The 13,737-nt window shown below is 43.1% G+C and overlaps 1 protein-coding gene across 1 annotated transcript in view; it reads right to left on the bottom strand.

Annotated features, from left to right (window-relative positions):
- Positions 1–982: 982 nt before the first annotated feature.
- The window catches only part of LOC139532085 (N-chimaerin), a 59,743-nt gene continuing 46,988 nt past the window's right edge, over positions 983–13,737 (bottom strand). Inside the window, exons 12-14 of the mRNA XM_071329217.1 lie at positions 13,460–13,597; positions 13,251–13,356; positions 983–5,335 (exon numbers count right to left, since the gene is read on the bottom strand). Coding sequence (XP_071185318.1) covers positions 5,164–5,335; positions 13,251–13,356; positions 13,460–13,597 — 416 coding nt within the window. The 3' untranslated portion in view covers positions 983–5,163. The remainder of the gene's footprint in view (positions 5,336–13,250; positions 13,357–13,459; positions 13,598–13,737) is intronic.

Genomic DNA, 13,737 nt, shown 5'->3' with positions numbered 1-13,737 from the left:
ACTGACTTGCCAAGTTAAATAAAGGTTACACTAAGAGCGTAACATTTCTACACCCTCATTTTCTAATTCTAGTCTAACCAATACCCAAACGGAGATTCAGTAAAAATAAAAATCTCATTGATTTATCAAGACCAGTCCCCATGCTTGTCTCAGAGCAGCCCGAAACGATGCTAAAATAGTTGTAGGCTATTGCTTCAAATCCTATTGCTTCTAACTTCAATATGCTCTTTAAATAAATAAGACCTACACCACTTTTAACAGCACATTACTCAACACTAGTGAGACTCATGTCGCCTACAGTAGGCCTAAAGTATATTGAAAAATATGGCGTGACTCTCCGCCAATAATTACATAGAGGATTGGAGGATATTTCTGTAATTCAGTCATATTTATTCCCATAGTAATTCGTTATAGATCCATAACAAAATAAACATTGGCTGTTTGAAAGAGTATTTTTATCATTATTTTATTAATGAAAGCATAAAGATGTCCTTATTAGTTACATTGTTTTAGTTTGAATGTGCAGACTGGCACTAAGAACAGAACAGCAGGAACATGTCCTTAGTCAGCGCCATTATTAGTGCAATGCCCCCTGAAGTGTGGCGCGGTGGGGGTCCACCCCCTCCTCCCTCCCCCATGGGCTAGGTCAGTCTTCTGTGTGCGGCTCTGTGGCCCATCCCATACCCTCGTGCCTTGAACCCTGCACACTTTCAGTGGATACAGCTGGAGAACTGCAAGGTTGCCCATTGTGTGCCACTCGGGAGCCATGACCAATATATATTGTCCTGCTAATAACAGGGTTAGTAATATATCTGTGAGAATATCCAATGGGCTTTTATATAATTCTAAATTAATAATCACTTTGTTTAGAAAATAACAATATTTTGGATATGATTTTGTCTTCAAATAACATAAAATGAGTGAGAAAAATGCAATTCTTGAACATGGAGTGAGACGGTTAATAATTTGTAAATAAAGCCAGTTTGTTATTTAGAATTATTGATTTATGTTTTTAGAGGGAGAGAAACCAAAAACCTAGTCATCTCATGGGTCTCCCAGTCGAGGCCAGCACAGGTATTGAACCAGCATCTGTAGCGACACAGCTATGCAGTGTCTTAGACTGTTGCACTACTTAGGCGCTGTACAATGTGATCGGTCGGGAGTGGCCTACAGTAAGAACAAAATAATTCTAACAAAATAAAATAATAAAAACCTTAGTGTAACAACAGTTTTAGTAAGTAATACTGAAGTCGTGCACAATTATCAGTTTCTATTTAGGTTTATGTCACCCATTCATTGTCAGAGACACAGTAGGACCCAAAAGCACAATCAGTGCTCTAACTCCCACTTGCGCTGGTCTGGAGCAATGAAGTGGTGACATAGAGTACCTTACTAAACCACAAATGCACAAGTTCAATCACCCTTTTACGGGCAAGGCCATTAAGATTAAGGGCATCATTACATGTTCCACAAAAAAATGTGATATACCTGATCAAGTGTATTTGTGGTCTATGCTATGTAGGAAAAACAAAATGAGCTCTGAAAACAAGGATGGCAAAACACAGGAGTAATATCAAAACCCTTGACCAGAGAAACCCTGTTGCTGCGCATTTCATGGAGGCTCGTCACAACATTAACTCTGAGATACATTGGCATCGAACGTGTTAAGACTCTTAGGAGGGGTGGAGATACTGATAACTATTATTGAGAAGGGAATTGTATTGATTCACCGTTTGTGTACTATGTCTCCTAGAGGTTTGATATCAGACCACTTCTTACCTGAATGTTACTTTACTTTGATTTGTTTTGCCTTCCAAAATGTTACCCACTTGGTCATTTTGTAAATATATATTTTTTGGAACCATTACATGCACCCATCTCAATGTTATGTAATTATTGGAGATATACAAATGTTTTTTGAACCCACCATGCGTCATGTCCGCAATGGTCATGTGAGGTGAAATGTGTACAGTCATGGCCAAAAGTTGAGAATGACACAAATATTAATTTTCACAAAGTCTGCTGCCTCAGTTTGTATGATGGCAATTTGCATATACTCCAGAATGTTATGAAGAGTGATCAGGTGAATTGAAATTAATTGTAAAGTCCCTCTTTGCCATGCAAATGAACTGAATCCCCAAAAAACAATCCACTGCATTTCTGTCCTGCCACAAAAGGACCAGCTGACACCATGTCAGTGATTCTCTCGTTAACACAGGTTGACGAGGACAAGGCTGGAGATCACCGTCATGCTGATTGAGTTCGAATAACAGACTGGAAACTTCAAAAGGAGGGTGGAGCTTGGAATCATTGTTCTTCCTCTGTCAATCATGGTTAACTGCAAGGAAACACGTGCCCTCATCATTGCTTTGCACAAAATGGGCTTCACAGGCAAGGAAATTGCTGCCAGTAAGATTGCACCTAAATCAACCATTTATCGGATCATCAAGAACTTCAAGGAGAGCGGTTCAATTGTTGTGAAGAAGGCTTAAGGGCGCCCAAGAAAGTCCAGCAAGCGCCAGGACCGTCTCCTAAAGTTGATTCAGCTGCGGGATCAGGGCACCACCAGTACAGAGCTTGCTCAGGAATGGCAGCAGGCAGGTGTGAGTGCATCTGCACACACAATGAGGCGAAGACCTTTGGAGGATGGCCTGGTCTCAAGAAGGGCAGCAAAGAAGCCACTTTTCTCCAGGAAAAACATCAGGGACAGACTGATATTCTGCAAAAGGTACAGTGATTGGACTGCTGAGGACTGGGGTAAAGTCATTTTCTTTGATGAATCCCCTTTCTGATTGTTTGGGGCATCCGGAAAAAAGCTTGTCCGGAGAAGACAAGGTGAGCTCTACCATCAGTCCTGTGTCATGCCAACAGTAAAGCATCCTGAGACCATTCATGTGTGGGGTTGCTTCTCAGCCAAGGGAGTGGGCTCACTCACAATTCTGCCTAAGAACACAGCCATGAATAAAGAATGGTACCAACACATCCTCCGAGAACAACTTCTCCCAACCATCCAGTAACAGTTTGGTGACAAACAATGCCTTTTCCAGCATGATGGAGCACCTTGCCATAAGACAAAAGTGATAACTAAGTGGCTCGGGGAACAAAACATTGATATTTTGGGTCCATGGCCAGGAAACTCCCCAGACCTTAATCCCATTGAGAACTTGTGGTCAATTTCCAAGAGGTGGGTGGACAAACAAAACCCCACAAATTCTGACAAACTCCAAGAATTGATTATGCAAGAATGGGCTGCCATCAGTCAGGATGTGGCCCAGAAGTTAATTGACAGCATGCTAGGGCGGATTGCAGAGGTCTTGAAAAAGAAGGGTCAACACTGAAAAAATATTGACTCTTGGCATCAACTTCATGTAATTGTCAATATAAACCTTTGACACTTATGAAATGCTTGTATTATACTTCAGTATTCCATAGTAACATCTGACAAAAATATCTAAAGACACTGAAGCAGAAGACTTTGTGGAAATTAATATTTGTGTCATTCTCAAAACTTTTGGCCACGACGGTATATTTTGGGATGTGAACACTCAAGTGTGTTTGACCTGACGAAGATCCGTTTCAGATCGAAACGTTGTCAATAAAGCGGTGAATTGGGAGCTTTAATAGTGTACAGGCCTTCTTGTTCTATACTAGTATTCTTTATTAGCCCAATGCCTATGTTTTTAAGGATGCGCGTATGACCAAACTTTGATAGGCAGATTTACCTCAACATTAACTTCCCACTGTTGAAACTTTCAGAATGTTAAAATGAAAACACTACTTTTACCACAGTCACTAATGCTATTGATATTAATACAATCAATCAAAACTACCACTACTACGGTTGCTACTACTACTTTTAGACAGCTAAAGAAAGCACACACATTTTCTTCAGGAAATGTACAGTTTAAGTTATTTTGCCATAGTCCGAACAGGGAATAAAGGGACACAGACACTGGGGCGGCAGGTAGCCTAGTGGTTAGAGCGTTGGACTAGTAACCAAAAGGTTACAAGTCTGACGAGCTGACAAGGTAAAAATCTGTCGTCCTGCCCCTGAACAAGGCAGTTAACCCACTGTTCCTAGGCCGTCATTGAAAATAAGAATTTGTTCTTAACTGTCTTGCCTAGTTAAATAAAGGTACAATTAAAAATAAACTTCAAACAACCAAAACAGATAGACAATGTTGATAGGAAGGTTGAAAGGCACCATCACATACAATGATGCTGCAAGGTAAAAGTGGGAGGCTTGATCACATTGGCTGCTCTTTGACAGTAGGGGCAGTGAGTGCCAATTGTGTGGCATGTCATTATAATGTAAATGCAGTGGAGATGTACACTGGACACACCCCTAATATGACATAGTACATTTAAGGCGCCCATTATGGCTTGTGAGTGCTAGGACTACTGGCTGAAATTATATAAATATCCCACTGCATCTCTTAAAAAATAAGTCACCTCAAAAAGGTGTTTGAATGTAAAATAACATACAAACAACATTAAACAAAATAAAAAAGTTTTTTAACCGATGTTATAGCCAGGTACATTAGTGATTCACAGGAAGAATAAACCCATCATGAAACAATGAGCCACATCTACAGTACAAGATCAGAGAGAGCAGTTAATGAGTGAGTGTGACCCATAAAGATAGATAGGACTCATCATGGATATAACCCGTTTTGGCATGGACATTGAGGGCTTACACCATGCTTCTGCCATTTTAAAGTAGTAAAAGTAGCCAACGGGGTGGGGATTCCTATGGGTTGTAGCTTCAATGGCACTGCCCATGCTGTCACAGACGCTATAATGTCAGAGATAAAGATGAGTCCTCTATCTCTTTGGTGTGACCCAATATCTGAAAACAAAACACATACTAGCTATCCAGAAGGAATGTGTGTTCCATCAATTACCCCCGACAGAAATGGGGGGGGGGTGAACATGCAAAAGACAAGTCTAAGGTACGTGATCCAAACTCAACAGACATCTCTTCAGACAGGGTTCACTGGGAGTGGGAGAGAATGTACAATGGCTCAAATACTCCATTATTATTAAAGTCTTGGTTTAACAAAGGGAAAATATTCAAAACACAATTGTCACTTCCTCCTCTCTAAATGATGAGTAAATCACTTATTCATGATTTAAGATTCCTTCATTGTTTGTCATCCCCTTTCAGAACAGAATGTCTTCGTTCTTTATGAGCGTCTCCACCACCTGTCTCTGGTAGCGGATGTCATTGAGTGCCGTCATCGCATCCAAGTCTGGGGCACGCATGAGGGTGGGCCCAAAAACAATGCCAAGGTTTTCTGCATTCATCAGGTTGTCTTTATCATTTTGGGTTACCCTTTGAAGAGGAGCAGGAAAGGGTAACAGCAAAAAAAAGTGTAATTGACATGCTCATTCAAGACCAATGAGTATTCTACCATAAAACAATTATTGCCTACTGTTAACATATCATGCCTAGTAAAAAATATGAACATTTAATAATAAAAAAAGGCCTTTGTCTTGATTGCATAAGTATTTGTGCTAAGAATATCCTTAAGCGACAAAATAAGTTGCTATACAAACATTTACTCATTTTAACACTAGAACCACCACTGGCAGTTGGTCACTGGCATTTGATTTTGTAATTAAAATAAGGCAGGAGGTTGCAGATCCGGAGGTAACCTCCCCATCCCGCCCTCATGGATCCCTTTTCCCCAGAACTGAAGATCCGAATCACGTTGTGCATGTGATTCTTTACATCTACGTTACGCACACATTTTTGTGGTCTCCCTCCACATTTCTCACTGTCAATTGTGAATGATAATTCTTCAAGTTTTATCATTGAAACATCCATGCAGCATCTGCATGCCAACCATTTGATCTCTTGATGGGAATATATATTTAGATCTTCAATTATGTAGGCCTACAGTGTTGCTTTGAATTATGTACAGTGAGGAAATTTCAGAGCAGATGGTGTTAACTGTAGCATACCTGTGTTTTGTTTCAATAAATACCAGCCGCATGAGAAAAATGTGACCATTCGCACAATCATCCTAAAATCTCATAAGAAATTTGTACGTTATACTATGCTATTATTGGGGCAGCAGGTAGCCTAGTGGTTAGTGCGATGGACTAGTAACCGGAAGGTTGCAAGATCGAATCCCAAGCTGACAAGGTAAAAATCTGTCGCTCTGCCCCTGAACAAGGCAGTTAACCCACTGTTCCTAGGCCGTCATTGAACATAAGAATGTGTTCTTAACTGACTTGCCTAGTTAAATAAAGGTAAAATAAAAAATAATATTAGGTTCTGTAATATAGAATACTATCATTATGTGATCTTGTAGACATTGATTCAGCTTTGATCGAACTTTATTAAACAAGCATCATTTGCCAGAGTAGCCTGTTCGAGCTGAACGAATAGAGCAGAGACTGTGCAAAGTAGAGAATCCAGCACATGCGCAGACGCTTCGGACCTTTAGCTTTTGTGAAGAGGGGTGCAGAGAAGACGGGACTGCAGCCACTCCATTAAAATAAAATCTGCAACATCGTCGTCCTTCCCTGACTTTTCCTAAGTATTTGTATTTTACAATGCTCTTTAAGAGCATTGTAAAACAAAATCGAATCGTTTTTTAGATGTTTGTTTGTTGTAACACCTAATTGCCAAGACAAACAGCATTGGTACCAACACGCTGATGTGTCTTTCCTCACTTCATGATTGAATTATCTGAATAACGATCATGCCGATTAAGGGGGTGACTGAATTTACAATGTACAAAGAGTAGTTTACAATGGCAAGAAAACCAAAGTGAATGGATGCGCAGACTGTATTGGAGATGACTGACTGTAATGAATAACATCTCACAAGTTATTCATATGGAAAAACATTATATTTTAAATATGTTCCATTTTATTGTATTGCATTGTATTGTTATAAAATACTATAACAGCAGAAATCAATTGACATGGCAGGAATCAACCATTCAACATGAGAGAAAGATGCTGTTAGATTCCACTGGAACAGCGGCAAAATATGTGCATGCCGGGGACGTTAAGAAAATGTGGTGCCGGACATTTGACTGGCAGCATTTTAATTTACAGGACATTTGAGAAATGCATTGGGTGCGTGAACGTGATTACGGCGTCCACACACAGTGTTCAGAACAACTTAAATCACATTTCGATTATGGTAATTAATCTTAACAGAACATACAAGTCGAGGATGACGTGTGTCCTTACAGCACACTTTGAAGATGTTAGAATAACTGTCCACATTTACTTTCTCAGCCAACAAGACCAGTAATGAACAGCAAAATCTATGCATAGGCGGCGCGTTAGTTTAAAGTTTGGGGAAGCAAATGTTCACCATAAAAATGCAACTTTATAATATAAAATACCATGCATCATCCCATTTGCAGACGTATGTAAGATAGCCTACTATTTGTAATGTGATGACTCAATCATAACTCAATCACTGTTTGCAAAAAAAGACCAATCAATGCATGGCTGAGTAAATATAGTGTAAGGGCCTGGGCTATATCAGATACATTTCTTCTTTCTTTGCATGTGAAAAACACATTTCATGCAATTCTACTACACTTTATATGACTGGAGACGTTAGCAGAATCTTTTTTAATTAGGCAAATAGCCTACTCTGCTGAAACTGACAAGCAATAAAAACAACTTTGTCCATATAATAGGGGAGTCATTTCCGGGTTGGAGCGAGTGGTCGCATTTTGCACTTCGCACCGCTGGTAGTATTTACTTTTCATTACATTTCATTATAGTACAACGGTTTGATTTGTCTGATCTTAGCAATTCTTTTTAGCTAGCTACATAGCCGTCTTTGTATCAAAGATAATTGTGTAGTTTCGCGTAATTATCGTAATTCGTCGTCCTAACGTAGTCAACACTGCTATCTGGCCAGCAGCTAGCCAGCTAGCCAACGTCCACCGTCTACCGAATAGCAGCACTGTAGAAACTATTACATTCAACGGAACGACTTGATTAGTGTAGTGTTAGCTAGCTACATAGTTGTCTTTGCTGTCCTCGTTTCCAAGATAATTGTGTAGTTTAGAGTGTGTAGTTTAGTTTAGAGTGATTATCGTAATTTACCGAGGTTAGCTAGCCAGCTATTTGTCGTCCCTCTTAACGTAGGAAACACAACAGCCAACGTCTACCGTCTACCGAATAGCAGCACTGTAGAGACTATTACATTACAACGGAACGACGGAACGACTTGGTTAGTGTAGTGTTAGCTAGCTACATAGTTGTCTTTGCTGTCAAGATAATTGTGTAGTTTTGAGTAATTGTCGAGGTTACCTAGCCAGTTACCGAGGCTACCTAGCCAGCTACACTTTCAAACTAAGTCAACAACGCAGCCACTGCTAGCTAGCCTACTTCAGCAGCACTGTATCATTTTAGTCAATAAGATTTCTTGCAAAGTAAGTTTAACTTTCTGAACATTCGAGACGTGTAGTCCACTTGTCATTCCAATCTCCTTTGCATTAGCGTAGCCTCTTCTGTAGCATGTCAACTATGTGTCTGTCTATCCCTCTTCTCTCCTCTCTGCACAGACCACACAAACGCTTCACACCGCGTGGCCGCTGCCTGGTGGTCCCAGCGCGCACGACCCTCGTGGAGTTCCAGGTCTCCGGCAGCCTCTGGAACTGCCGATCTGCGGCCAACAAGGCAGAGTTCATCTCAGCCTATGCTTCCCTCCAGTCCCTCGACTTCTTGGCACTGACGGAAACATGGATTACCACAGATAACACTGCTACTCCTACTGCTCTCTCCTCGTCTGCCCACGTGTTCTCGCACACCCCGAGAGCTTCTGGTCAGCGGGGTGGTGGCACTGGGATCCTCATCTCTCCCAAGTGGACATTCTCTCTTTCTCCCCTGACCCATCTGTCTATCGCCTCCTTTGAATTCCATGCTGTCACAGTTACCAGCCCTTTCAAGCTTAACATCCTTATCATTTATCGCCCCCCAGGTTCCCTTGGAGAGTTCATCAATGAGCTTGACGCCTTGATAAGCTCCTTTCCTGAGGATGGCTCACCTCTCACAGTTCTGGGTGACTTTAACCTCCCCACGTCTACCTTTGACTCATTCCTCTCTGCCTCCTTCTTTCCACTCCTCTCCTCTTTTGACCTCACCCTCTCACCTTCCCCCCCTACTCACAAGGCAGGCAATACGCTTGACCTCATCTTTACTAGATGCTGTTCTTCCACTAATCTCATTGCAACTCCCCTCCAAGTCTCCGACCACTACCTTGTATCCTTTTCCCTCTCGCTCTCATCTAACACTTCCCACACTGCCCCTACTCGGATGGTATCGCGCCGTCCCAACCTTCGCTCTCTCTCCCCCGCTACTCTCTCCTCTTCCATCCTATCATCTCTTCCCTCTGCTCAAACCTTCTCCAACCTATCTCCTGATTCTGCCTCCTCAACCCTCCTCTCCTCCCTTTCTGCATCCTTTGACTCTCTATGTCCCCTATCCTCCAGGCCGGCTCGGTCCTCCCCTCCTGCTCCGTGGCTCGACGACTCATTGCGAGCTCACAGAACAGGGCTCCGGGCAGCCGAGCGGAAATGGAGGAAAACTCGCCTCCCTGCGGACCTGGCATCCTTTCACTCCCTCCTCTCTACATTCTCCTCTTCTGTCTCTGCTGCTAAAGCCACTTTCTACCACTCTAAATTCCAAGCATCTGCCTCTAACCCTAGGAAGCTCTTTGCCACCTTCTCCTCCCTCCTGAATCCTCCTCCCCCCCCCCCCTCCCTCTCTGCGGATGACTTCGTCAACCATTTTGAAAAGAAGGTCGACGACATCCGATCCTCGTTTGCTAAGTCAAACGACACCGCTGGTTCTGCTCACACTGCCCTACCCTGTGCTTTGACCTCTTTCTCCCCTCTCTCTCCAGATGAAATCTCGCGTCTTGTGACGGCCGGCCGCCCAACAACCTGCCCGCTTGACCCTATCCCCTCCTCTCTTCTCCAGACCATTTCCGGAGACCTTCTCCCTTACCTCACCTCGCTCATCAACTCATCCTTGACCGCTGGCTACGTCCCTTCCGCCTTCAAGAGAGCGAGAGTTGCACCCCTTCTGAAAAAACCTACACTCGATCCCTCCGATGTCAACAACTACAGACCAGTATCCCTTCTTTCTTTTCTCTCCAAAACTCTTGAACGTGCCGTCCTTGGCCAGCTCTCCTGCTATCTCTCTCAGAATGACCTTCTTGATCCAAATCAGTCAGGTTTCAAGACTAGTCATTCAACTGAGACTGCTCTTCTCTGTGTCACTGAGGCGCTCCGCACTGCTAAAGCTAACTCTCTCTCCTCTGCTCTCATCCTTCTAGACCTATCGGCTGCCTTTGATACTGTGAACCATCATATCCTCCTCTCCACCCTCTCCGAGTTGGGCATCTCCGGCGCGGCCCACGCTTGGATTGCGTCCTACCTGACAGGTCGCTCCTACCAGGTGGCGTGGCGAGAATCTGTCTCCGCACCACGTGCTCTCACCACTGGTGTCCCCCAGGGCTCTGTTCTAGGCCCTCTCCTATTCTCGCTATACACCAAGTCACTTGGCTCTGTCATATCCTCACATGGTCTCTCCTATCATTGCTATGCAGACGACACACAATTAATCTTCTCCTTTCCCCCTTCTGATAACCAGGTGGCGAATCGCATCTCTGCATGTCTGGCAGACATATCAGTGTAGATGACGGATCACCACCTCAAGCTGAACCTCGGCAAGACGGAGCTGCTCTTCCTCCCGGGGAAGGACTGCCCGTTCCATGATCTTGCCATCACGGTTGACAACTCCATTGTGTCCTCCTCCCAGAGCGCTAAGAACCTTGGCGTGATCCTGGACAACACCCTGTCGTTCTCAACCAACATCAAGGCGGTGACCCGTTCCTGTAGGTTCATGCTCTAAAACATTCGCAGAGTACGACCCTGCCTCACACAGGAAGCGGCGCAGGTCCTAATCCAGGCACTTGTCATCTCCCGTCTGGATTACTGCAACTCGCTGTTGGCTGGGCTCCCTGCCTGTGCGATTAAACCCCTACAACTCATCCAGAACGCCGCAGCCCGTCTGGTGTTCAACCTTCCCAAGTTCTCTCACGTCACCCCGCTCCTCCGCTCTCTCCACTGGCTTCCAGTTGAAGCTCGCATCCGCTACAAGACCATGGTGCTTGCCTACGGAGCTGTGAGGGGAACGGCACCTCCGTACCTTCAGGCTCTGATCAGGCCCTACACCCAAACAAGGGCACTGCGTTCATCCACCTCTGGCCTGCTCGCCTCCCTACCTCTGAGGAAGTACAGCTCCCGCTCAGCCCAGTCAAAACTGTTCGCTGCTCTGGCACCCCAATGGTGGAACAAACTCCCCCACGACGCCAGGTCAGCGGAATCAATCACCACCTTCCGGAGACACCTGAAACCCCACCTCTTTAAGGAATACCTAGGATAGGATAAAGTAATCCTTCTAACCCCCCCCACCCCCCTTAGAGTTAGATGCACTATTGTAAAGTGGTTGTTCCACTGGACATCATAAGGTGAATGCACCAACTTGTAAGTCGCTCTGGATAAGAGCGTCTGCTAAATGACTTAAATGTAAATGTAAATGTAAATAGGCCAACGATAAGGGGAGACACAAATAGAATATGACATCCATCTAAACTGGAGGAGGAAATTATTGTCCAAAAACAAACTTAAGTGGTACTGACCCAACAATGAGAATGAGTGTGAATATGCGCAGTGTGCATATTCATATGGCCGATGCTGTCACGCCCTGACCTTAGAGAGCTTTTTATGTCTCTATTTTGGTTTGGTCAGGGTGTGATTTGGGTGGGCATTCTATGTTCTGTATTTCTAGGTTTTGTATTTCTTTGTTTCTGGCCGAGTGTGGTTCCCAATCAGAGGCAGCTGTCTTTCGTTGTCTCTGATTGGGGTTCATCTTTAGGCAGCCCTTTCCCTTTTTCTGTTTGGGATCTTGTTCTTTGTTTGTGTGCAGGTAGTTTGCACAACGAAGCTGTTCGGTCGGTATATTCTTTATTGTTTTGTCTTTTCTTAAGTTTCACTTCGTTAATAAATTATGTTGAACACAAAGAACGCTGCGCCTTGGTCTCATCCTTCCGACGACACCCGTTACAGATGCTCTCAGCTGGTGGCCGATGCTCTCCACTGGTGCCAATAAGATAGACTATAGGGCCTACTGTTTGTTTCTGAATTAAATTGAACATTTTGATAACTAAAATACTAATGTATTTTCATTGCTTCTCTTTACAGCAATAGCCATTTGCTTTCCAAACTATGTTTTCCTGCGATTGAATTTAGAAATACCTGCTTTTCAGTGACAGTTGCAACTCAACAATCATCTATTTTGTATTTGCAGCGCTCGCGGCCTTTCCTTCCGACTGAAGTTAATGATCCTCTGTGGCCAAATCATGCTTAAGTAATCCATTTTGAATTATTGTAGATGGGAGTAGGCTAATTAGGCAATATCATTTAATCAATTTAATTCAAATTACTTTGGGATATCTACTATCTCCCATAGTAGAAAAGTTTACCTACTCTATTGGTCAGCTTGTCGAGAAAGAAATAGCACAAACAGACTCTAGGAGAGTTGTGGGACGATATATCTCAAATTCATAAAACCAGTAGGCCTAGGTGCCATACATTTTTTTTAAGCAATGAATCTGATGCAACAGATCAGAACGTTTAGCTTAAAACGTTGATAAACTATTTCTTAACATTATTATGGCAGCAATACGCACAAGGCAGTAGGCTACGCACACATTTGTATTTGGCTACCGGACAATGAAAGAAAGTTGAAAACCAATAGAACATGAGAAATAAGCTACTAGTTTTAATGTCAGAATAAAATGATTGCGTCCACTGATAGTGAGATTTTGCCTTGGCTACATTGAAGCAAGGTAAAACATGCTTCATAATATGTAATAAAATGCTTAGGTTTCAAACAACTAAGTAGCCACAGTATATGTTATAAAAACGTATACTGCCTCCAGCTCAGTGCAAAGTGGTGTGAAAATCACAAATATTAGCTCTTTTTAAATTGTGGCCAAAAAACTAACATCCTAATGGCTGTCAAATGTGCTTCCACCAAGTATTGCTTCAGGGGCGCAAATATTTATGCAATCCAGACATCTCCAGATGTTTTTTTAAATTGTTGTTAATAGACTGTACATCTAATCATTGTCTCTCCTCATGGACTAGGCACTGTATGCCTGTTTTACCATAATATACAACGATATCTGGTCTTACCTCTTTAAGTGGGCCATGAGATAACACAGTGTTTCACAGTGTGCAGGTGGCAGCAGCTTCAGACCTTCATGATGGGCCTCCAACCGCTTGTCTGGATCCGTTATCTCTAGAACCCGACAAATGCACACAGTCAGCGTCTGCAGTACAGGAACCATAATACACACACCCAATAACAAAAATTCATAAAACGTGCTAAGTTTAGGACTAACTTGCTGCCTCCATGAACCTTGGGTAGGCGTCGTACGTGATAAGAGGAATAGGTAAATCCCTGAAATACAGTTTCAGTGCGCCAGTGATTATGTTGATGTCTTCATACACATTCACAGAAATGTCCGCCTTTTCACCATCTATTGGGAGACAGAGGGAGGATTTTAACTTGGCTATAGATGGGGCAGTTAATTAAAAGATGCCACAAAGGTTGCAAGTATCCAAAGGGATAACTTAGAATGACATAGTTCTGTGGCTGTGCAGCCGGTCTAGAGATTAT

This window comes from Salvelinus alpinus, chromosome 10, assembly GCF_045679555.1.
Source record: "Salvelinus alpinus chromosome 10, SLU_Salpinus.1, whole genome shotgun sequence".
Lineage (NCBI taxonomy): Eukaryota > Metazoa > Chordata > Actinopteri > Salmoniformes > Salmonidae > Salvelinus > Salvelinus alpinus.
Note: the sequence above shows the minus strand (reverse complement) of the source record. Positions and strands in the feature narration are given on the sequence as shown.